The 24,163-nt window shown below is 42.6% G+C and overlaps 1 protein-coding gene across 6 annotated transcripts in view; it reads left to right on the top strand.

Moving 5' to 3' along the window:
* ASTN1 (astrotactin 1) overlaps positions 1 to 24,163 on the top strand; it is a 377,384-nt gene that overhangs the window by 108,450 nt on the left and 244,771 nt on the right. For all 6 annotated transcript variants that reach the window (XM_074021135.1, XM_065529753.2, XM_005540073.4 and 3 more), the window contains exon 3: positions 23,711 to 24,104. In XM_074021135.1, the coding sequence (XP_073877236.1) occupies positions 23,711 to 24,104 (394 nt within the window). The remainder of the gene's footprint in view (positions 1 to 23,710; positions 24,105 to 24,163) is intronic.

The raw sequence follows: 24,163 nt of genomic DNA, 5'->3' as shown, positions 1-24,163 counted from the left end.
TATATATATATGAAATTTTTCTGTATTGATAACTCCCACTGGTAGAGAATATCTTTTGTGGTTCAGCCTTCTTAGGCACTGTTGTGGGGGAAAAATCTTAGTAGCCCCAGCTGTTTGTGGCTCCTTGGCCAGTATCTGGAGACCCCCATGGCCTTCTACTGCTGGCTGCCATCAGAGGCCTTAGCCTGCCCCCAGGCTCCCTGTTTCTGGGATCTCCAGGTGAACCCAATGTACAGAGTTCACTCCTGGGAGAAACAATGTTGGGAACAAGATTTGGAGACAAAAAGAGGCTGCAGGTGCCATTATACAGTCCCAGAGTTCAGCAAATAGAATGGGCACCGTGGGAAAGTGCCAGTGTGGAAAAGTAGTATTTGGGGCTGAGTCAGTACAGAGCCCACAGAACACACCTGTGGAAGCCTCCAGGATCATGTTTCCACGGCTGCATAACAACTTTCTACCAAAGCCTCATCCTTGCCCTTACTGTTATATTCAAGTTCATTCAGTCCAGTTGCCTGAGCATCGCGTGTGAGTTTGCTTGAAGCCGTGCCTCATTTCATTCCTAGAGCACAGCCACTTCCAATGTAGAGAGGAGCAATTCTAAGCGTGGCAGTCACTGTGTGTCATCAACACTATTAGTTTCTTATTAAGTGTCTGTGGGCCCAGGAAAGAGGGTTAGATGTCTTTTTTGTCAGCACCTTTTGCCTTCAGCAGATCTGTTACAAAAACTCATTAACAAATTCATTAATCAAGGTCACTTTTGCATCTTTATGGTCAATTTGTAGTATTTGTTTCATTCAACTTAGGATGCCCTAATTTATCAGAACCAATCCTTCTCGTCTTTAAGCAACAAATGGAGACATTTAAGCATGTTGTGTGTTCCTAGAAAGGACAGAGATAGAGTAATAAGTCGGAAAGAACAAAAAGACAGGTCTTGATTTGGTTCAAAGAAGACTTTTCTTGCAATCCAAGCCATCCTTCATGGGGCCGAACTGACTTACTGGTCATACTGCCCACATTCCAGGGTCGTCACTGTCTATTTTACCTTCCATTAGGAAAGTTGTGGTCAGTTCCTAAGATAATCAGTAAGATCTCTTGAAACAAAACCTCTTTGCTCTTTGTTTCTCTCTGAAATGCTGATGTGCAAAAGCCTGGAGATGCCAGGGTCCATTTGGGGGCTATGTCAAGTGCCAACTAAGGTTTGGCTTACAAACCTCCCTCACCTGGCACCATGGGATGCTCTGCATCTCTTGCCAAGATGCATCGGGCATAGGTATACATGAATTCATTTGCCATTTGGATTGCTCATCTATTCTGTTCTTGTTTGGTGCCCTTTCGTATTCCAGTAAAATGAGAGCTGAGATATAGTGGAAAGACACGCTGGATTTACAGTTGGAAGAGTGGGCTTCATGTGCTGGCTTTACCACTTTAGGTAATTTGCTGAGCTTTTTGGAAGCTTCATTATCTCGCCTATAAAATGAATGCACTGGTCAGGCTTTTTAGTTTTAGAGAATGGAGATCCACTGAGGCCTTCTGTGTAATAGAGTTGTACTGTAGAAATTCATACGGAGATAAAGGAGACAACACTCTCCTGATTTTGAAAAGTATATTCAAAGAGCAGATTTTCATGAAGGCTGGAACTGGGAAGTTGTTGAGGATCTGAGTGATTTCATCAGCCCTCAGCCTCCATAGCTTGTGGTCTGGCCCTTTCACACCTGTTTCTATTGCTCCTCTTGCTATGAATTAACTTCTTTGTCTAGTCTATTCTATACATCTCTCTCAATTGCGACACTTTTATATGTTTGACACTCCATTTACTCATCAAGTCACCTCACTCATGACCTGTTCTGACTTTTCACAGCTTCACAGTTGTTTCCAACTTTGTTCCCACTGCTGTTAAATGTCCTGCCTTCCTCCCTTATTCTGACTCCTTAGTGAAAGAAGCAGATGGGTCTAATTTGTTACCATAGACCCTGTTTATTCAAAGCTTTCGTATCAGGTTATCCCACAGGTGAATGTGATCCTAGCCTTCCTCCGGTGGTTATCGTGGGGAGGTGGGCTTATGTGGTACACTCCTGCTCCAGGCATAGGTCAGAGCCATTTCCTTTAGCAGAGGCTGAAAAACTGATTTCATGATTTCTTGTTTTCAGTACAACAGGCAGACTAAGACCTAACTTGCAGAGATGTTAGGAGAATCAAAATATAACCTAGGCACCATCTCGTTGTCATCATCATCATCAAAATCGTATTTTGCACTTACTATGTGCTAGACATTGTTTCAAGTGCTTTCAATATATTTTAACTTATTTTTTATTTATTTTAAAAAATAATGTTATTACTCATTTTGTAGTAATGTTATTACTCATTTTGCAAACGAGGAGACTGAGAGCATAACAGGCTATGTGATTTATCCAAAGGTAAACAACTATTAGTTTGCAGGACCATGAATTGAATCAAGGCTGTCGGCAGAGTCCAGACGCTATACTTTGAGAAGCACTCCTCTCCTGACCCGTAATGAGCACACAATGTATATTTAGTATGTGTCATTTCACCAACTTTTGATGTTTTGTTGACTTTTGACTGCTGAGACTCATCTGACACTTTACTCCATTTTTACTTTGACACTAAGAACGCTACAAGCACTAGGACCGACAACCATGATGGAACACAAATTTTCTTTCTGTGGCTACACCAGGCAACTAACCCCAGAAGCTCAGACTCTGTTCAGCTTGGCTAATCCCACCTGCTAACCTTGGCTTCAGTCACACCACCTCACAGCTGGTGGTGGGTTTATTGGCAGGGAAGGGAAAAGTGTAGTTGGGGAATTCCAGCCTAAAATTGTGAAAGTCATGAAACAATGAACTTTGCTTCTTCATATGCAAACTTTCGCACTTTTGCAGGAAATTTTTAGAAACTAGAAAAGTATTTTCAAAGCATTATTGACATCATTGATTTTTTAAAATCATTGAGTCATTCCTTCATTTAGATATTGATTATTTAACACTGTTTTCAGGCTTCAGAGTTTTTTAGCTACTGAGTAGATAGGAAATGAATAAGACAAAGTTCTGCGTTCAGGGAGCGTTTAATCACATTATTAATGCTTACTATTTGAAGAGGGCCCTTGGTAGAACTGAGAGACAAGTAGTTTCCATCATCTTTTTCACTCCTTTTCAGTCTTTACATCTTCTTTGTAAATCTGTTTTTCTTTTTCCTGAAGTTCACAGAGGCCTTCTGCTACCCTCATCTCTGCAGACAGCAAGAAAAATAGCTAAGAGGCCAAATTTTCAAAAGGATGCTGATGTCTTTTAACAAGTTGATGTAATATTCTGTTCAGCAATCTAGTTCACTTGATATAGAAGCTAGCAATTTACTTTCAAGTACTCAGTTTCAGAAATCCCTGAAGATCCTTTTGAAAGCAGGAGTCATAATTTCCATGAGGTTTCAATCAATATTAGAAACTGGTAATATTCACAGTAATAAAGCTATTGCTCACTAAGCCCTCATTGTGTCTCCAGCACTGTATGGGATCATTTGCATACATACTATCAATCAGTTTCCATAGCAACCTTGTGAAATAGCTATCGTTTCTTCCATCTTTCAGATGTGAACACTGAGACTAAGAGAAAGTAAATTATAGGCCCAAAGTCACATAGGCTGCGAGAAGGGAAGCCAAGATTTAAGGCAAGTGTATCTGACTCCAAACTTGACTCTGCTACACAATTCTGCTACTTGGTGGTATTAGGGTTGGATAGTTTCTCCAATTTTCCAGGTTATGGAATAATTTTACTTCTTTTAGCTAGCACAGTAGAAATCCTTTATTTGAAGACTAGGAAGGAACATAGTGAATTGGACAAGGTGCTGTCATAGTGAGGTCTATGAGCTGCTTCAAAAGGTAAAGGAAGAGCTGGATTGGGCAAGAAGATCAAATATTGCAAAGAAGACTGAGATTGGCTCTGAGAAGACACTGGTCATTGAGAAGCCAACAAAGACTATAGTTTTATGGTATTGAATTTTAGTGAGGCAGTTTACAGCAAGGGCTTTGCTCTGAGACCAATTTAAATCTTAGTTCTGCCACTTACTCGATCTTTTTATTGACCTTGGACAAATTGCTTAAACACTCTAAACTCACTTTCCCTCTCCAAACATGCGATTAAATCCTACTTTATAGGGCTGTTTTAATTATTAAGTGAGATGATTCTTATAAACACTTCCTATACTGCCTGGCCCATAGGGAAGTACCCATTAAATATTAGCTCGGTAAACTCTTGGGAGGGTCATGCAAGCTGCCTGTAACAATCTTGCCTACAATGTGTGACCCAGGGGCCACCAGCTTAGGGAGTCAGAAAAGAATCTGTGATCATGGCAACCTCTCAGAGGAGTCCTAGAGGATTGTGCTCAGGGAAAAGACCGAGGCAATTAGGGGTATCAGGACAACAGAATAGCGCCATTACAAGGCTGGGATGCAGTCATGTCCATTCAGGGAATTGTTATGTCACTTCTGTTTCATTGTTTACAGGGTTTCCTACCAAGTGTCTTATGATTTAGGATGATAATTGAGGTCGGGTCTGATAATTGACATCTGATACCTACCAGGTATCTTATAATTTAGGGTGATAATTTCAGCTCCAACTTCTCTGGAAGAACTTCGTTTACTAATTTATTTTTTAATCAAACCAAGTGATGTCATTTAGGGAATTCCATCACTGCCCAGGTATCCACACATACGAGATTGTTATTACTCTCATTCGCAATGGGAAAAAGAAGACTTAGAGAAGTGGGTGATACTCATGGCCAGCATTGATGTAAGAACTCAGAGATTCTGAGTTCTGATGCCATTACCTTTTCTCCAGATCACACTATCTTTCCCCCACCCTCTGCCCATCTCTAAAATTGGGGGTCTGTCTCACAGACCCAAAGTCACCTTTAAATCTGATCTCAAACACACACCTATGGGCCTTGGCTGGAGATGAATTAGACTTAGGTATAGTAAATGTAGCCAGCCATGTGTCCACAGAGAAAACCCTAACATGGACAATGGCAGGAATTATCTAGGCCAGGAGTCTGTAAAGGACCAGATGTTAAACAATTTTAGCTTTATAGGCCATCCAAGCTCTTTTTCAATTACTTATCTCTTGCCAATGTAGTGCCCAAGTAGCCATACACAGTATATAACTGAATGCATGTAGCTGTGTTTCAATAAACTTCATTTACTAAAACAGGCAGTAGGCCACATTTGGCCTGGAGGCCATAGGTTTGCTGACCTCAGTCTAGTACATTCTCCCCATTTTGTCTGCAGAACCCACATAAAGACTACAACCCAACAACTCAGTAGAAGCGTTAGGGTTCTATTTGCAGTGTGAAAGAAAATAATTTGCTAGTTTTAGCCAGACCCCCACAGATTGATTATAATTGTCAGTTAAAGCACTGACAAAAATTGTTCTTGCTAGAAATTCAAGACATGTGGTATTCACAAATTCAGGTGAAATGCAAGCACATTAGCTTCTCCTGAGAGACACTGATGAGTTTAGCAAAGACAGATGTTAATGAAAACAAAACTATGCTTAGACTTGACAAGAAAAGTATAAACAGGATACTTATTAGCAAATATGCTATTTTTTCTTCCCTGTGAGTCTGATGGCTCCTGCTTGGTTTCAACTTTGAGTGCACAGTAGACATGTGTGACATGCTTGGATATGCTAAAATACCCCCTTATAGCAAAATACCTCATATAAATATATAAGAATAGAAGTGGAATTATGCTTCCAGACATTGATGTCATAATAAAGTTGGTTTGTGTAAGGACTGTTACATATCTTTAAGAGTTAGTGGTGGCTCTTGGTCTTGCTGCTAAAGTTTAGGGTGAACAAAGCATTTTTAGCCTTGCCTTATAAAATTAGCTGTGACACATTTAAGTATCTGCTAAAGTTTGTTAAATGGCTTACCCATGTGACAGGCAGATGTCAGTAGCCTTCCCCAAGATTGGAAGGGGTCTCTCTCTCTCTAATAAATCTAGGAAAGTCAGGAGCCTCTTGCTGCTGCCTTGCTATTTATGATTTCTCTCCTGATGATACCTCTATCACTGCTGCTGATGTCCATGAATAGCAAAGGATGAGTCAAGTAGCCTTCTCACTTGGGATGAATCAGATGTCAGTTTATTAATATGTTGTACTATGGCTGACAGTAGTGGATGCTTCACAGAATTGTATCTGGGGTCTGCTGGGCTCTGGCTCCCAATTCTGACATTTGGGATTTGTATAACTGCTTAAGGTGGCCTGAGATGTGAGTTCTGCTACCCTAATACCGTAAAGAAGACAGGGCTATATGGGCTATATGGGAGATCCATATGGGATATCAGTCATCAGATCCTTATGAAAGGATTCAACCTTCATTTCCTCCATGTCTGTATCTTGTCTGAGGAAGAAGTGAGAAGGATTTGGGACTTAGATATATAGGCCCTTGGGATTTGTAAGAGTGAACATGTCATAATTTGGCATTTGTGGGTTTTCAGACACATTCTTACATGAAGTAAGCTGTCATACAGAGGAAACTCAGAAAAGCTTTGTGTCCCAACAGTGATGTGAAAGCATCCATCTTTCATTCTCTTTTTATTTCCTAAGTGTCATGGAATGTATACATCCTAGTCATCATCCCTGGGATTTCAGCTGGCTGTGTCCATCCCCAGCCCCTCTTTCCTCAGTGCTCTGTGGCTCAGAGTGAACAGCCTTGGCCTCTGAGGCCCCCAGCCTTTCCATGGCAGGACCACCCTCCTCGGACTCCACCTTGGGGTCAGATAAGGCAGCACCAACAGGTCCCAGCCAGGGCTCTGCTGTAGCTTTCATAGCAGAGTGACGTGGGCCTAGGACCCAGCTGTCCTCACGCAGACAGCATTACATCTTCCTCTTCTCACTTGTGACGAAAGCTTGCTGATGAGGCAAGCAGCCTAATGTTGCGATAAGACTACTGGATTTGAAGTCAGGAAGCTTTGATTATAGACCTTTTTCTCTCAAAAACATGTGAAACTTCAGGCAAGCTCCTTGACCTTCTTGGGCCTCAGTTTGCTCATCTACACAGGAGAGGCTGGAATGAGATAAGTATTCTCAAAACTTTGGCATTCATGTTTTATTGGCATATTTTTGTGCAACCTATGTTAGTATTTTCTGAATATTCTTATTTAAATTGACTTGCTTTTTCAATTTAAACTTATTTTGGCCTTATCTGAGAGAAATATGTCAATAAAATCAGGGGTTTGATGTTATAGTTGATTATTTCAATACAGATTAGGCAGATAGTATTTTATACAAATAAATGATAACATAAAAATGTCCCACCCCTTTAACAGCAATTGGCACACCCATACCAGGAGCACATAGATGGGCTATGTCCTGTGCCTTGGGGGTCCCAGGCTAGCTGAACTTGTAAGTTGCCTTCAGCTCCCACATTCTAGGAATGTGAAAATGAAGGACATATGGGACACTAGCAATCCCTGGTTGACACAGAAAGAAATGCATGAAGAAACTTTCTTCCATTCCCTGCAGCAACTCTGCTTTTCTTTTTTCCATTTATGAATATGAGATGATGGTCTATGGGCAACATGCTGGGCTTGGCGGGCTTGTATACAGGTTGGGTTGAATGGAAGAAGATCCATCCTGGGAGGGAGCTATCACATCCCATTGTGAATCTTTGGCTGGTCCTTTGGAGGGAGGCTGGTGACTTTGAGCCCTTCACATGGCCCAGTGGGGGCTCTCTGCAGGCGCCTTTGATCTGTGAATTGTTGGTTCAGAGCCATTGCCTTCGGCCTGCTCTGCTCCTCTGTGTCTGTGTCTCCAGCGAGTCTCTCTGACATACTGTTAGCCTCTGCTAGCATGAAGTGTTCTAGGAGCCTCCTGGTTTGATTTAGGATGGAGTGGCTCCCCCACATTAGGGAGCAGGCCACAGGAAGAGCCTTCAGCCTCCAGCTTTGGGGGATTTGGGAAGGGGAAATCTCCCAGAATTGCCTCTGGAGGCCTTTGAATACTCCCAGAAGGAGACATTTATCCTCCTCCCTAAAATGACTCAGGTAAAGCCGGAGGCAGAGTGATTCCTGGCAGGTCAAGCCCAGCCAGTCTTTATATAATATAATTCTTTCTTATGGAAGTATTGTTTTAGTTGCCCCATGTGCCCTATTCCCAGGATAACAGTTATGTCTTAGGGGGAAAAATATTTGCTTTAGAAGGAAACTTTCTGGCAGGATGGTGGACTCTGCCTTGCTGAGTAACCATGCTGGGACCTGCAGGCCATGTCTCAGATTCCCTTTTTGGGCCGGCCTTGCTGGTTCTCAGGAGAGTCCCTGGATCAGGGGAAGACAAGGACAAGTCAGTCCCATGTTGCCATTAGGAGTGAGAGGCTCCTCTGAGGTACTGGAGATTCAGCGCCTTTTCCTCTTTCTTGCTTTCCTCTTCTACATCCTGAGCCCCTCTGGCGGCCGCCCTTTGAGAGTTCCTTTGCCTCTTTGATCAGGCTTGATTCTGATGTTCGTTTTCACCTGATCTCATCTAATGAAAAAAGTTAAGAGTGGGAAGTGGGCCATGTAGCTGTTCCTGTGTGATACTGTAAGTGCATTCAAAGGCCTGTATTTTGCATCCAGAAATTTTCATCAGCATCTGTGTTAGATGCTGCCTTACCTAGCTAATCATTCCAGGTCACTAGGGTTGAAAAGAAAGAACACTCCAAAGGAAAATGACAGTTACTTCACTTGAAGATCTTCTGAACAAGTAGTGCATTTTCATTATTTAGGAACAGATGGATCTCAGTCTTCCCATTCATTCTTATTACCCAGGTTTCCACTTTCTGTACCTGCAGACTCATTGTCCTTATGCCCAGCATGGCCATGGGATCCTCTTCTTGTGCCCTCCTTTTCACCATACTCTGCTTATTTTATTTTGTAAACATCTCTAGACTCCCTCTCTTCTTTCCCTCTCTACTACCACTATAAGTGCAGGCCCCCCTCACCTCTCATTGGACTGATACAGTGGTTTCCCCCCTCTTCACTCTTGTCTTCTGACTTGTTCCCCTAAAACAATTCCCTTCAATCACCATCAGGCTGAATCTAATAAAATGCAACTTGAACTATGTCCCCTCCCTGGTGGAAAACCTTGAGTAGGTCCCTCCACTCAGAAAGCTAACTTCCAGGGTGTTAAACCTTTCATGCCTGGCCCTCATCTCCTCCACTCCTTGCCTTCCTCTCTGTGAGCTACCCTGACCATCAGTCATATTTTGTGAACCTCCCTTGCTATTTAATACTTCTGTGATTTCACTTATGCTGGCCTTTTGGCTGAGAATGTCTTTCCTCTCCTCTGAGTGAGGTCACCTCTTTCTACTCTTCTTAAAATTCAGTTTTGCCCCATGACTCCCTCTAGGAAAGTGTTTCTGACCCCCTTTTCTCTCCCGGCTGGGTGAAGTAGTTTTGTGCAATCCGTGGTGCATATTTCTACATCATCCTTACCTGTGCATAAGCCTACCTCCCCTGAGTGTAAGCTCCTTGGTGGGAGGGATTATGCTTCTCTCAGTCCTAACCGAGGGCCTGGCCTTTTGCTGAGAGGCTGAAAGGGACTTTGGGAATGAACAGACAACTTTGCAAGGAAGGCTGAGCAAGTCTGGTAATATGGAGAGCTGAGGCTCAAGGAGGTTAGATGGCTGAATGGCTGGTCAGTGGCACTATTGGGATGGGGAGCAGGTGATCAGTCAGTGTATTTTCCCCTCTGTCCTGGAGGATCTTCAGCAAAATGTTCTCTCAGGCCTCCTCTCTAGTCCTGTGCTCCCTTTTCTCCACTGAACCCTCACATCTCTTCCTCCCTTCACATATTCATGGAACGGGAACCTTAGGGGAAGGCTGTCACACACACGAGAAGTGGCTAGATCATGAGGCCATCTCACTCTCCCTCTGCGTGTGTGTGCGTGTATACGTATAATTTTTAAGTTGATACTGAGCAAAATTGCTATAAAAGGTTGCCAGAGTGGGAACTTTAGTTTTGAGTGTCACGAGGCATGGTATAAGGGGTGGGATGAGACCACATGGTGTTCTGCAATGAAGAGGGCCCCTCCCAGAGCCCGAATATCCAGGAAGTCCCTGACTCAGCCTTCTGGGCAAAACCAACAGCTCCTGGTTTTCCTGTTCTCAGTGGCTGCTTTCACACTTCTACTACAGTGTCACGATGGCTGGTCTGTCTGCATCATTTGTAAGATGTGCCAAGTGCATTTGATACTAATAATAGGTAAAGTGCTGAAAATTGTGACTGGTTTTCTTTTCTCCATTAGAGTGGAGTCAGAGTTACAAATGACCTATAATAAGGTCATTCTCACTCAACTTACATTGTGTTATACTTTGCTGACTGAGAGAGATAAAAAATTGGAGTTACAGCCGGTGCCAGGGGAACATTGAGCCTTCAGTGTGCCAATGGGGTCTACCCGGTTTGTAGCCTGTATCTCTCATGGTATGGTGGCAGAAACAACTATGGAGAAGTGTTGGTCCTGACAGTGTTTGGTTTTCCTGTTAAGCCAAATTTAATTTCCCCAATTATAGAATGAAGTTAAGAAGAACTTCTCCATCCTACCTGTAGTCACTCTGCAGAAACAGAAATATAAATGCAAAATTAACACTTTCATTTCTAAGGGAAGGGACTTTTATTTTTGCACCATTCACTTTATAAAGTATGTAATGCAGCTACATGTATGTAGCTATAATTAGATTCTAAATAGACATTTTTAATGTGATTACAAGTTTTGACTTCTCTGGTGTTGATACTCTATTCCTGCAGACCTCTAAGGAGTGGAGCAAGAACAGTTAGATTAACGTGCAGGTTAGTTTATTTTACTAGAAAAACAATCTGTCACTATAAGTGAGCCTTCAGCCGTCTCACAAATGCTGGCTAAAGGCACCAAAAGATAGGAGCTAGAGTGAGGTTGGGTAAAGAGAAGTCTTCACACGCTCTAAAAACACAGCTGTATCCTCTGGGTGATGGATCTGTAGCATGCACCTTACATTTGAGCATCCTCATGGGTAAGGAAACCACCACCTGACTATAGTTGACTTTCTCCTGGGAGGACTCCATGACCAAGGGAGTGCCCCTCAGAGCGATCCAGGAACCAGCAGAAAAGAAGGAAGAGAGATTTTCAGATGGAGGTCTTCAGTCTGAACTGACCAACAGTATGAACATAATGCTGTTTGTGTTTTGTCAGCCTCAGCAAGTCAGCTGAATGTGCCTCCCTGGAGTTAATCAAGCTATGTAGCATTCACTGAGTGTCAGCCCCGTGCTGGACATTCTGCTAAGGCTGGGGCTGTGGAAGGAATTTAGAACTTGGTCTCTGCCTGCAAGTCCAGTCAGAGCCATGATACAGGGAGCAACAGAATTAGGGATTAAGGATTAATTGATAAATGTCCACATATGCATTAGGAATTAGAATAGAACAATATGTCTGAGGATCAGAGTAATCAAAGTAGGTTTCAGGAAGGAGACGGATGTATGCTGCAACTTGAAAGCACAGAAAAGGCATAGGTAGGGGAGATACAAAGAAGGACATTTCAGGGAAATGAGAAAGCAAAGGTTTGGAGATAGGCAGAGAAAGGCCTGTTACCCCATACCTGCTCTTTCTCCCTTTTCCTCTCCCTCCCGTTTTTCTCTCTTTCTGTCTCTCTCTCCCTTACAACAGAACTGAATGTTAAGAATAGAAAAAATAAATCACAACTATTAAAATGTAGAAAGAAGAAACTCTGTGAACACTATGATCTGAATTAATTTATAATGATGTTGCAGGTTGGCTGGGAATGACCCCATGGGTTCAGGAAAACAGGTATAGAATTAGGCAGTTGGCCCAGCAGATGATGTCTGTCTCGTCAGTTGTCTTGGAAGCAAGAACCCCTGACTGCGTTTGTATCACGTGAAAGTCTCTGGCTGACCTATGGATTCCCTGCATGATTGAGCCACTCATCAGCAAATCAAAACCTGACAAACAATAGCAGAGTTGAGCCTTTTGTCACTTTCTCTGGCAGGTGGGGAAGAGCTGGGGCTCAATTTCCAGCTTCCCTTTGCTCCTGCCCATCTTTGGCTGGTGAGCACCAGGCCTGCGCGGGAGGTCTTGGTGGGAGCAACCAGCATTTGGCTGTTCTGCTGGGAACAGAGGGGACCATGGTCAGCTAGTGAAGAAATCAGGCCTAAGCAACAGACTCTCTACCTGCACCCCACTCCATCACAATCCCCATCCCCACCTCAAAAAACAAAACAAAACAAACAACAACAACAAATGCCAGCACAAGAGAGGAAGCCTGAAAAAACAGAAAAACAAAGCTGACAGCCTGGGGCTATGGGTGGGTAGAATGCCAGGGAGAGAGGAGGTAGGACAGGGCAATTGGGTGTGTGTGTGTGTGTGTGTGTGTGTGTTTCATTTCTTAAAATTAATGATGGGAAGGATTTGAAGACTTGTACAATAGCTTTGCCAGCAAAAAATGTAATTAGCTGAAGACAATATGCTGCTGATGTTGGAGCTGGTGGCTTAACGAAGCCCATCCTAATGAGAATGTTAGTACCTCATTCAGAGATTGCCTTCACAAACCAGGCCTCTTCTTCAGATTTTGTGCTTGATTAGTTCCAGAGAAAAACAAATTCAATTTAATAATTTTTTAAAGAGGGAGAAATAAGAGCCACAGCACTCAGTGTGGGGCCCCAAAGAAGACTTTTTGGACTGCCAGGGTTTCTCCTCCTTCCCCTGTTTGATGCCAGACAAAGCTTGCTGGCAAGGAGTGAGGGGCTTGGAAGGGATATTGGCATATGATGCTCTAATCGTGTTTGTACGTCAGCATCTCCTCTCAGCCCTTAATTTCCTCTTCTGTTCCCTTTGCTACAATTCTTGAGCTCTAATGTGCATCTTACTTGGATGCCAAGATTGAGTCACAGCTGGAACATTACAAGGGATATGACCATGGATACCCATTTTTCTCCCAGGGTTTGGATTAGAATTTGGGGGCTGTGATTAGAATTTTCTGTGGTGGGTCAAATCAGTTACCAGTTGGAGGAAGTTTATGAGCACAAAGCAATGTATACAAGTTTTGTTAACCTCTGTTTTTGACTGGCATTAAATGACTTGCACTGGGAATGGCCGTTATCATCTTTTGGGTTCTAATGCAAAACATGGCCTGTGGGCTTTCTTCTGTCTTCTCCAAATCTATCGGCTAGCACAGTGTTTTTTGTGTGTGACCTGACTGTAATGAAGTTCCTAGTTTCCCTGAAAGTTAAGTCTGACAGTTCTCCCCAGTCTGTCTTACATGTGTGTTGTTATACTGTGGAAAGTGTTTATTGTTCTTCTTATGTCTCCCATCCCAGAACAGGGCTTACAGAGAACAAAGAGACCTGAGTCTGTGTGCATTAGTGTCAGACTGTTCTCAAGGAAATGGTTGAGCATCTGTACTCTCAGACTCTGAAGATAGTTGATTTCACTTTACATCTACCCAAGGGCAGATATCTCCATAGAATTTTCGCTGCCTGTGTCAAAATGACAACCTGACAAGTGTGATCCTCCTTGTCCATATTGGTTAAATTATTGTTTAAAATGTTGTATTTGGCCAATCCGATGATCAAGCTTAACTGGAAAAGATTGCAGGCATCAGGCAGTGTAGACAGTACTGAGTGTAGACATTTAGGGATCCTCATTTGCATAACCTCAAGAGTTAGTTGTAGAAGCAAGGAAGTCTGGGGTTTAATTTAAAGAAAATGGGAAGTTGAGTGATTAGAACCCAGACCACAGTGGTGGGCTTCTTTCTATGTGACATGGTCGTAAAACACCATCATTAATGTCGGTGGTTGAGTCTTAGTTTGGCCTCATACTAGTATGTAAACTTGGATAAGTTACTTTCTAAAAATGGAAATTGTAATTTTTACTACTTATACTTATTGGTAGGACTAAATAAAATAATGAGTATAATTCATTAGGTGCTATGTCTGGCATGTGGCAAACACAATAAATAGTAGTCGTCATTAGTATTACTTCTTTATTGTACCAGTACTCTAGGAATAAGGCACTGTGTGAGTAGACTAACAAAATGAGGCAGGAGTTTGGAGGAAGAATTAAGCACATGTAATGGGATTAGCTATAGGAAGCTGAGAAATGCTTAATTCATTTATAGTGGTTTGTGGACTTTGAGATCATCACAAAACTAGCCATCAGCTATGTGATCTTTACCTCTCCCAGTCTAGGGACTGTGCTGCTGGAAGTCCCACTGTAAAAGAGAACAGGGGCAGGATCCTTGAATACTTGACTGGATCCTGGCACACCAGATCTCACGGCAATCATGAAAATCAAGTTGTACCTCTCTGTGTGGGACAAGAATATGATCAAGGCCACACTCCATGTGAAAGGCCTTCTACCTATACCCCGACTCGCAGACATCTATGAATAGTGCAGCCTTTAAGGATCCATCTCAGTGTTAGCTGGAGAGGAAACGGATCTTCAGGGTCTTCCCTGGTTCAGATAGTGATACTGATGAATATGTACCAAATTCAGAGAAATTTTGACATCCTGGCCCTCTTTCCCCTCCTATTCCCAACTATGTTATAGGCCGTTTACCTCTGAAGTCACTGGAATCCCTACACATGCCCTGCATAAGGTCTTCCTGCAGTGACTAGTTTTTAATGCTGTTGATTTTCATGTACTCAGCCCCAGCTGCTGCCTGTGGAACTATCAGCTCTCTGAGAACCTCTTTTCCCCCGTTAAACTGGTCTGCCTGACTTTGAGGAAACGAGAGGAAGAGGGATTTAATAACTCCTTTATGATCAGAGAAAAATAGGGATAAAGTCTAATGGTCATTAGCATATACTGTGCCCGCTGCCTCTTCCCCTACTCGTTCAATAATTCCCTTAATGTTTGGTCCTAATGGAGTAGATTATTATTATTATTTTATTTCATCAAGATCACCTACTGCATAAAAAACAAAGAAGAAAGGAGGAAAGGAACGTGGCCCAGAATAGGCATTGAGCATTATCCAGCTGGTGATATTTATTTATTGGCTTCATGCTTGGCTTGTGAAGTTTTGAAGGGCTGGTGCCCACAGCCCATGGAGGGAGCCTGTCTCATGCAGCTCTGCCCATGAGTTGCTGAGACAGCGACCTGGAGTGCTTCTGCTTCCGTGTGGACCCTTTTATCTTCCAGCCTGTCTGTTGTGCATAATACACACATTTGTGCGTGTGCATGCACACTAATATCCACACACATGGGTTATATGTGGGGCCAGCCTCTTAACACATGATACTAATTGGGGTGCCATCCATGATGTCTGACTAGGCAGCGTCATCTCTTAGAAAATTATTACATCTGCATCCAGAGGGATGAAGGACCTCAGGTCTGCCCAGGTAGCCTGATTCCTTACTGGTCTCCTACACTGCAGAGGTATAGGTCAGTCTTTGGAATTATGGATCTATGGGCTGAAAACCCAGCCCATGACGAGCTGTTTCTCTGTCATCCTGCTTCACCCAGCCCTGCTTGGCCTTAGCACTCTTGTTAAGGCAAACAACAGGTAACTGTAGCTACTAATGATGAGAGAGTTCTAAGCAGCTCACGGAGAAATGCGCTCCTTTGCTTTTCTTTGGGATGACAGAGTCAAGGGTCTGAGGCAAGAAAAAAAAAAAAATCTTGAGAACGGTAAAAAGCAGTTCTATAAACAGAATCTGAAAGAGTACAACTTGAAATAGCCCAGGCTGACTCCAGCACACTAGCCTCCAGCCACTGTCCCTGTAGGGCTCCAGGCTCTCATTAGACGAAACTCCTAAAGTCTCATACAGGAATTGAGGACAAACTTTCCAGATTAAAGAAGAAAGACGATCAAACCTAACGGTCTTAAAACTTTTAGAGCTAGGAAAAACAAAATAAAACAAAATTAAATTAAAAAGTAATTACAAGGCTAGAGAGTTGAGTTTCCTCCTAAGAGGAACATAGACTCTTTACGTTGGAAGGACTCAAATACCAACCTGCTTAACCTTGAAAGGCTCTTGGTCTTAGCCTTTGCCTCTTGTTTGTGGAAGGTTGCCTCATCCCTATATTTACCCACCAATGGCATTTTAATGAGACAGAATTGGGGGAATATCCTATTTCTTCCCTAAGCTTTGGATACTTGGTCTTAGGGGCATGGGAGAAGGGGATGCTGAAGCATCTTGAGGCAGCAGTCAGCAGTAGTAACTACCCCAGTGAGAAGTTAACCAAGCAGCACGGGCTGGGCCCTGCCAGTGGGGCATGCAATTCACACCAGGAGCCCCAGAAGACATATTGAGGCCTCTTAATTAACATGGTGGCCCGTGGCAACTGGAAAGCCTTTCCACACGATTAAAGACTTCAGAAAACTCCCAAGGGGAGGTAATGTTCCTAATAATTTATAAATCGAACTTGCTACTTAATATGCTTAAAGTGTTTTCACTTGTCTTTCATCTGCAAAGGAGGTGGGCAGGGGATAATGGATTTCTATTCACCAACCAGCATAGAAAAGAGAATCTGCCAGAGAAGCAAGGGCATTTTCTCTTCTAGTTTGGGTGACTCCTTCTGGCAGGAAAGGGATTTTCATGGTCAAGAATGTGTTATCACAGTTTTTATGACATCCACTCATTTCAGAGGCCTTTGTATGCAATTGGGGAAGAGGGGGTCTGCTTGTGAGGAGATCATTGGCTACATGGGGTTGATGACCTGCTTCTGGTGGGTCAGCTCCATCATCTCCTTGGTCTGTGGTTTGTGACTTTGCTGGGCAGGAAGAATGCACAGGCATTTTGTCTACCCTTAGTTTACCAATGCAGGGCCATTTCCTGTTTGACAGGGATCAGTGTTACAATCAGAAAATTTTCAGATTGGAAGAGTCATGCATTTCTTTCAATCACTGAATTTTATCGATGGAGGCTTGGGTTAGGTTCAAAGGGTCTGCAATTTGCACACAATTACACAGCTGCTTTGCCCTATTATTTTACTGGGGTTCTTCATGTTGCTAGTAATTTAAGTCTAGTTTTCCAGTAGGCTCCATAGTATCACAGGATCAGAAAGGATCTTAAGAAGTTATCCACCTGCTTTATCCATTCCTTATTCCTGAAACATTTTGGTTCTAGATTAGGATATGCCCAGAGTTTCCATGGGGGTTTGCACAGTTTTTCTGTTCTTGTTCTGCCTCTTATAAAAGATATGAGTGACATCCAGAAAAAAATATGAGTGATTGTTGCTGTATCCGAGAGAGGGTGTTTACCCCTGACCTTGGGGCATTGGTATTAAGACAAAACAGGAGACATGAGCTACCAAACTCTTGTATATGATTCCTATTTTGTAACCACTATTTAATTCCTCTAGGAATATAATTTGAATTCAGTATGTCCATTGCCTTGAGGAATAATTAATTCTGTCTCAAATTCACTCTTCTGCTTACTCCTAAGGTAAAAGTAAGCTTTGAAATGTGAGCTGATTGATTGGCTGTAGTCTCTTGACAGATGGTAGCTGGAAGCATAATCTCAGCTTTTCCATTTCTCTGCCAAGGGTTCAGAAAGCCCAGGTGACTCTCTAAACTTTGTGACATTTAATAGATCCAGATTCTTTTATTTTAGGATTTATTGATTATGTGACACTGATTTGAGAAGGATTCCACTGGTCCATGGGGTTGTTACCAGAGTGTTACCTCTAGTCCAAGATATCTTCATCTACCACAGTGTCTTTGGTTTGAAGAAGAGAAGTAATGACTGGCCAGCACCTGTGATCTGTTTTTGTCTTCCTTTTATGCCTGCGTTTATCTTTAAAAATCAAATTATGTAGATTAATTCCTATAACTAAAATATAAACTACATGAGATCAGGAAGTATACCTGTGTTACTCACTGCACTATCTTCATAACAGTGACCACTGAAAAAAAATGCCTTGCTAAAGTAGGCATCAGTAAGTGCTTGTTGAATGATTTAGTAATAAATTGAATAAATGAGTCACCCAACCAGCTAACTTATACAAGATTAGCTTGTAGGCACAGAGAAGATGACCATATTGAAATATATTGAAAGTTGATGATGCTCCTTCCTTTTTTTCCTTTCTTTTTTCTTCCTTCTCTTCCTCTCTCTTTCCTTCCCTTCTTCTCTTCCTTCTTTCCTTCCTCCCTCTTTATTTCTTCTTTCCCCTCTCCCATCCTTCCTCTGTCCCACAATTATTGACCATCTGCTTTATGCCAGGCACTGTGCTTTACCCTGGAGCTATAAAAGAGAGAGATTAGACATGGCCTCTGCCCCATGGCCCCTGTCCTCTGTAGTCTAGCAAATGAGATAGACAAGAAAATCAAAGGTAAATGTACTTGTGGTTAGAATTATGTGGAGGGTTCTATGGAAAGTGCAGTGAGACTAGAGAATGGTTGGCTGAAGTTGTGTCACTGAATTGACTTTGAAGAATGAATAGGAGTTAGCTGAAGGAGGAAAGTATGACCCAGGACCCAGGATGAATATACGGGTCAGATAATGAGACAATCTTGTCATTGGTCCAGAGGACTGGGATAAGCATAAAGGAGAGATCTGCTTAGAATTTTCCATCCTTCGGCAATTACCATCAATGTTATGTAACACATTGTTACATAAAAATCCTAAAATCTACAAATTATCTGACAAACCTCATATTACTCTCTTAAGTAAGTGCTGAAAATGTCAATTTCATAATAAAATAAAAGCTGATTTCATTTGTGTGGTATCTATTACAGCCAGTAGAAATGATTTATTGATTTTTTAAAAGAAAAATGTATTTTAAAATGCCGCTTTTTTTTTCAAGGAACTCGTTAATAGATGTGGGTTTCTCATATACCCCAAACATGCTTCTAGTTACCAAATGTTAACAGTTTTGAGAAAAAAATCAATAGAATAATCAGAAAACTCATGCAAAGATGAATAATGAACAAAACAATTCTGTGTTTTGCAGCCAGTGCTTACAGTCAGTGTTTCTTTTTTAATATTCAGAGTTTACAACTTGTAACTTGTTGCCTGAATCCAGATATACTGTAATGTTTTGTCTTTGTTTTTCCAATGGCTATAAAAATTGGAGCTAACACAAATAAATGAAGAATACTTTCTGAACACATCTAGGGTAAAACAGAAACTCAAAGCAAGACATGTGCATGTGAAGAACCCCTGTACACTTTCTGTAAAGCCTTGTGTGATAAGTGCCCATTCTGTTTGTCAGCATGCTCATGAGCAGACGTTAAGTAGAAGTCTTTTGGGAGCTGAGTATCCAGAGGACAATTGGTGCCCCCAATAAGCTGTGTAAGATGTGTGCATCTTGCCTTTCTCTTTTCGACTTGGCTATTGGGATGCTTCCAGCCACAGTCTTTGGCCTAGGGTTTCCTTTCCATTCCATCTGCCCCCTCTTCATTTCACTAGACTCTTTGAAAGGAAAATCCTGGAGTATCCATGACACTTACTGAAACTGCTTAAAATTCTCTACGAAAGTAGTAAGGTTAAGAATAATGAAATTGGCTGGGCTCAGTGGCTCATACCTGTAATCCCACCACTTTGGGAGGCCGAGGCAAGTGGATTATTTGAGGTCAGGAGTTAGAGACCAGCCTCACCAACATGTTCAAACCCTGTCTCTACTAAAAATACAAAAATTAGCCAGGTGTGGTGGTATGTGCCTGTAATCCCAGCTACTTGGGAGGTTGAGATGAGAGCATCACTTGAACACAGGAGACAGAGGTTGCAGTGGGCCAAGTTCACACCTCTGCACTCCAACCTGGGTGACAGAGTAAGGCCCTGTCAAGAAAGAAAGAAAGAAAGAAAGAGAGAAAGAGAGAAAGAGAGAGGGAGGGAGGGAGGGAGGGAGGGAGGGAGGAAGGAAGGAAGGAAGGAAGGAAGGAAGGAAGGAAGGAAGGAAGGAAGGAAGGAAGGAAGGAAGGAAGGAAGGGAGGGGAGGAAAGAAAGAAAGAAAGAAAGAAAGAGAGAAAGAAAGAAAGAAAGAAAGAAAGAAAGAAAGAAAGAAAGAAAGAAAGAAAGAAAGAAAGAAAGAAAGAAAGAGAGAGAAGGAAAGAGAGAAAGAGAGAGAAGGAAAGAGAGAAAGAAAGAAAGAAATTGTCCAAGACCTATGGTTTATTGAAAAATGTGACAGTAACTGAATGTGAGCCAAGTCCTCACTGTAGAAGGACAGTTACCAAAGTGGTAGACCCCTGCCTTTTCCTAGTACAGTGGTGGGCCTATATTTTCTTCCTACTTACTACCTGCTCAAGCAGGTAGAGCATTTCAGAGGAATTTATATGTAGTGATTTTACAAATAATTATTACAAAATATTATTAAATAATATCACATATTAATGTCACACCACATTATGGTATATTATTGTTTATAAAATAGTCCACAGTTAGTAAGCCATTGCAAAGCATTTTGACATCTGTCACCAATTTGGGTTACAGAAGCAGAGAACCCATACCACAGCTTGAGTACCTGAGAATCCTTTTTCAAATGCTTGTGCTGAGTTTCACCTATTGACTGAAGCTTATTCCTGGTAACTGATTATTAGAAAGCTGAGGTCATCGAGAGTCACTGACTCTAAGCAGAGGATGTGTTTTTTCACTAAAGCAAAATTAGAGAAGCTAAATATACTGGCTTAGCAAAACAAAAGCTTCTGTTCTAGCTCCCTATAAGTTATGTTTTTAAGAAAAATGAACATAAAATATTCTTAATTTAGTGTCTAGGCTCCACACATGGTAAAGGGAATTTTGGATGAACTTACCAAAATGGCCTGTGAGAAGAGCAGTGAAGGAAGATCTGGGACTAGAGCCAGTTCTGCACTGTCTAGTTCTGTAGTTTCTCTGAGCCTTGGTTTTTTCATCAGAAAAGGAAGGGGCTGAACCTAGAGATGGATAGGCAGTGCATCCCTAAATTGAAAGAAAGTACACATTTCTCATCTAAATTCAGCCCAGTTGAGGGCCTAATGGTATCTTTCAGGCATGTAGTGATATAAATAGTCCTATTTTAACACAGATAACTTAAAACGTGAGTGTTGTCTTTTTACTACCAACTAACCTTGGATTTGGATGCTTCATAGGTGCTTACTAAAGGTCCTTTGTTTATGATAGCTCCTCCTTTGACCCACTGTCAGCTGGATGTGCACTTTGAATATTTGAAATCTGAGTATTTGAATACTCTTTTTCTTCCAGCACTGACAATAGGTCCGGATGTATTCATCCACACTCTCCTACTCTGTCCTCTTATGATCTGTAAGATAGGTGCCGGGGTGTAGATGTCTCTCCAGTGAGCCATGCTCATTCTGGGTGACTGCAGGCTAGTGCTTAAGAATATAGGCTCTGAAATAAGAGTTGTGGTCTTCTTCCAGTTCCACTGCTCATTTGCTGTGTGATGTTGGGCAAGTTATTTAACCTCTGTGCCTCATCTTTTTCAAATGTAAAATGGGAAATTGAGTTGAAAGTGAGGAACCTTTTGAACAAGTATCTGGTACATGGTAAAAGGATGATAATGGACAGCTAATCTTGTTTTATTACTGCATAATATAGGGAATGAGCCTATGCCCCAGACCTCATCATAACACTATTGTGACCATCTGAAAGGAGAATTAGAGAGGAACAGTGGAAGGAGCTCCTAAAAAAACCTACGTGAGCAAAAAACATGGTGTTTAAGCCATTCCTTAGAGATTGATGCTTACGCTACTCTTAGAGCTCTTTAGGGAATAAAATTACCTCTCGTTTTCACTAGCCTAATTCAATGTCTGACAACTTCTCTCAGTTGGGAAGTTATTCCTTCCGTGTGGCTTAATTACCTATTGTTGCAATTTCAATTTGAGGTGAAGGAAAAGTTAGCTCTGACTCTGAGATACAGGTTCTGTTTAAAAAAAAAAAACTGTTGGTTTGGACACAAACAGTCACTGTCAATGAGTGGCACAGCACTGTGGAGGCGCTGTGTCTTCTAGGCAGTATTCTGTGGGGTCCCAGGAGCTCTGCGTGTGTGTCTGCAGGGCTGCCAGGATAGATGGGAGTGGAGGTAGCAGTTAGCAAGGACCTAGAATACTTGGCTTTGGACTCCTACCCACAATGGAACCTGAGCATGTTTACTCTTTCTCTGTGCTTGCATTACTTGCATAAGAGCTTGCACCAGGAGAAAGGGTTCTGCAAAAAAAAGAAAGAATTGAAAACCAGGAGGTCAGCATACATCTGTCCCCAACAAGTCACATGATATATCCTGTCACTTGGCAGCTGACTCTGTTGCCTCGTGTCTCTGCTCCTCTGTGCTGCCTGCTTGAAAGTGGCAGTGTGTGTGTGTGTGTGTGTGTGTGTCTATTCCTTTGCTTACAGTGATGGTGAAAGAGGGAGGATAAATAGGAAGATATTCAGGGAAAGGAATTTTATAAATCTAAGGCATAATTATTATGAGACTGGAAAAGCCCCTTTAATGTATTTGAGGGCATACTCTTGACCTAGTCTTATGCAGGTGGGCCCTCTGGGAATTAGTAGTGGATTTTTATCTCTAGCTTATTTGATAGGGAGGTATGATTGAAGCCCAAGATTGAGAGAAGAATCATTTGGCACATGCTAGCGTAATTAAATAGGTTTGGAAAGATATTGACCAAAATAAAGGGAGTGAATAGAGATTGTGCACTGGAAGATTTATGCCCACCGAGTGCCGTGCAGCACCAAGCTTAAAGGCTGTCCCTCTAAATGCTGCCCCGGTGACGTCAAGGCCATGTGTTCAGTCTCACTGAGTCCTGCATCCTCACCTCTGATAGGCAGCAGCGTGGTGTCCTCATTTGTAAGGAATGGCCTTCGAGGTGTTGGCCTTTGAGCACCGGAAAGTAACTCCTCCACCAGCCTGACTTCAGGACTTGCGTCTCAATCCCTTCCCCTGAGCTTTAGTAAGAAGGGGGAACATCACTCAGGACTGTATGGTTAAGGGAAATCTGTGACCCAAAAAGTCATGTTCAAATGATGAGATTCCTCCCCACACTTGGTGGTAAATTCCTGATGGATGTAAATTTCAATTCAGATTTGTCAATGGTTTTTCCTGCTGGGCCATTTACTCAGACGGTGACATTTAAGGTTATGCTGAGAGCAGCTTTGATTATGTGAGATATCTTATGCTAGGCACTTTACATAGTTAGCTAACCTAATTCTTACAACCACCCTGGGTAGTTAAGTGGTGTCTTCTCCATTATACAGATGAGGGATCTGAGGTTTAGAATTTATAGGACCCACTGATAATTGGTGGAACCACTGTTAGAATCTATGATTGATCTTTAGACGTGAGACAGGAAGAAACCAGATGCCACCCCAAATTGCTAAAAAAATAAAGTCCTGAAACCAGCTTTATGTGTGGCAGATTTGATTTAACAAATAAACCCTTTCCCCTGTTTTTGCAGCTGAAATCACACGCGCGCACACACACACACACACACACACTCACACACACACACTCACACACACTCACAAAGACTTCTTTCTTCAAATTGTTTGCTAAGCCCAAAGGAACTGGATCACTTGAAATGATGCACTGGTCATCCCCGCTCCATTTTTCTCTCACCCTAAATACCAGTCACAGCAGACTTTCCCTTGACTGCTGAATGATGCTTGCTACAAATGCTTAATACAGTTGAATGAATGAATGCATAAATAAGTGATGAATGGTGGTGGCTGAAGGAGCAATGACTCTTTGTGGGAGGAGCCTGCCCATCTTCCCACACCCATCTGTGGTCCTCTCTTCCTAGGGTGGCATGATCGCTCTGCTGCTGTCCATCTTGTGCCTGGTGATGATCCTGTATACTCGCCGGCGCTGGTGCAAACGCCGCCGGGTCCCCCAGCCCCAGAAGAGTGCCAGTGCCGAGGCAGCCAACGAGATTCACTACATTCCTTCTGTGCTGATTGGCGGGCACGGACGGGAGAGTCTGCGCAACGCCCGCGTGCAGGGCCACAACTCCAGTGGCACCCTGAGCATCCGGGAGACACCCATCCTGGACGGCTATGAGTATGACATCACTGATCTGCGCCACCACCTGCAGAGGGAGTGCATGAACGGAGGGGAGGACTTTGCCAGCCAGGTCACGCGCACCCTCGACTCCCTGCAGGGCTGCAATGAAAAGTCAGGGATGGACCTCACACCAGGTGGGGATGGGAGAAAGGCAAGGGGCTGTTTGGTCCTTCATCCCAAGGAGCCGGGGAGT

This window comes from Macaca fascicularis, chromosome 1, assembly GCF_037993035.2.
Source record: "Macaca fascicularis isolate 582-1 chromosome 1, T2T-MFA8v1.1".
Lineage (NCBI taxonomy): Eukaryota > Metazoa > Chordata > Mammalia > Primates > Cercopithecidae > Macaca > Macaca fascicularis.
The sequence above is the reverse complement of the archived record's forward strand: the minus strand, read 5'-3'. Positions and strand labels throughout refer to the sequence as shown.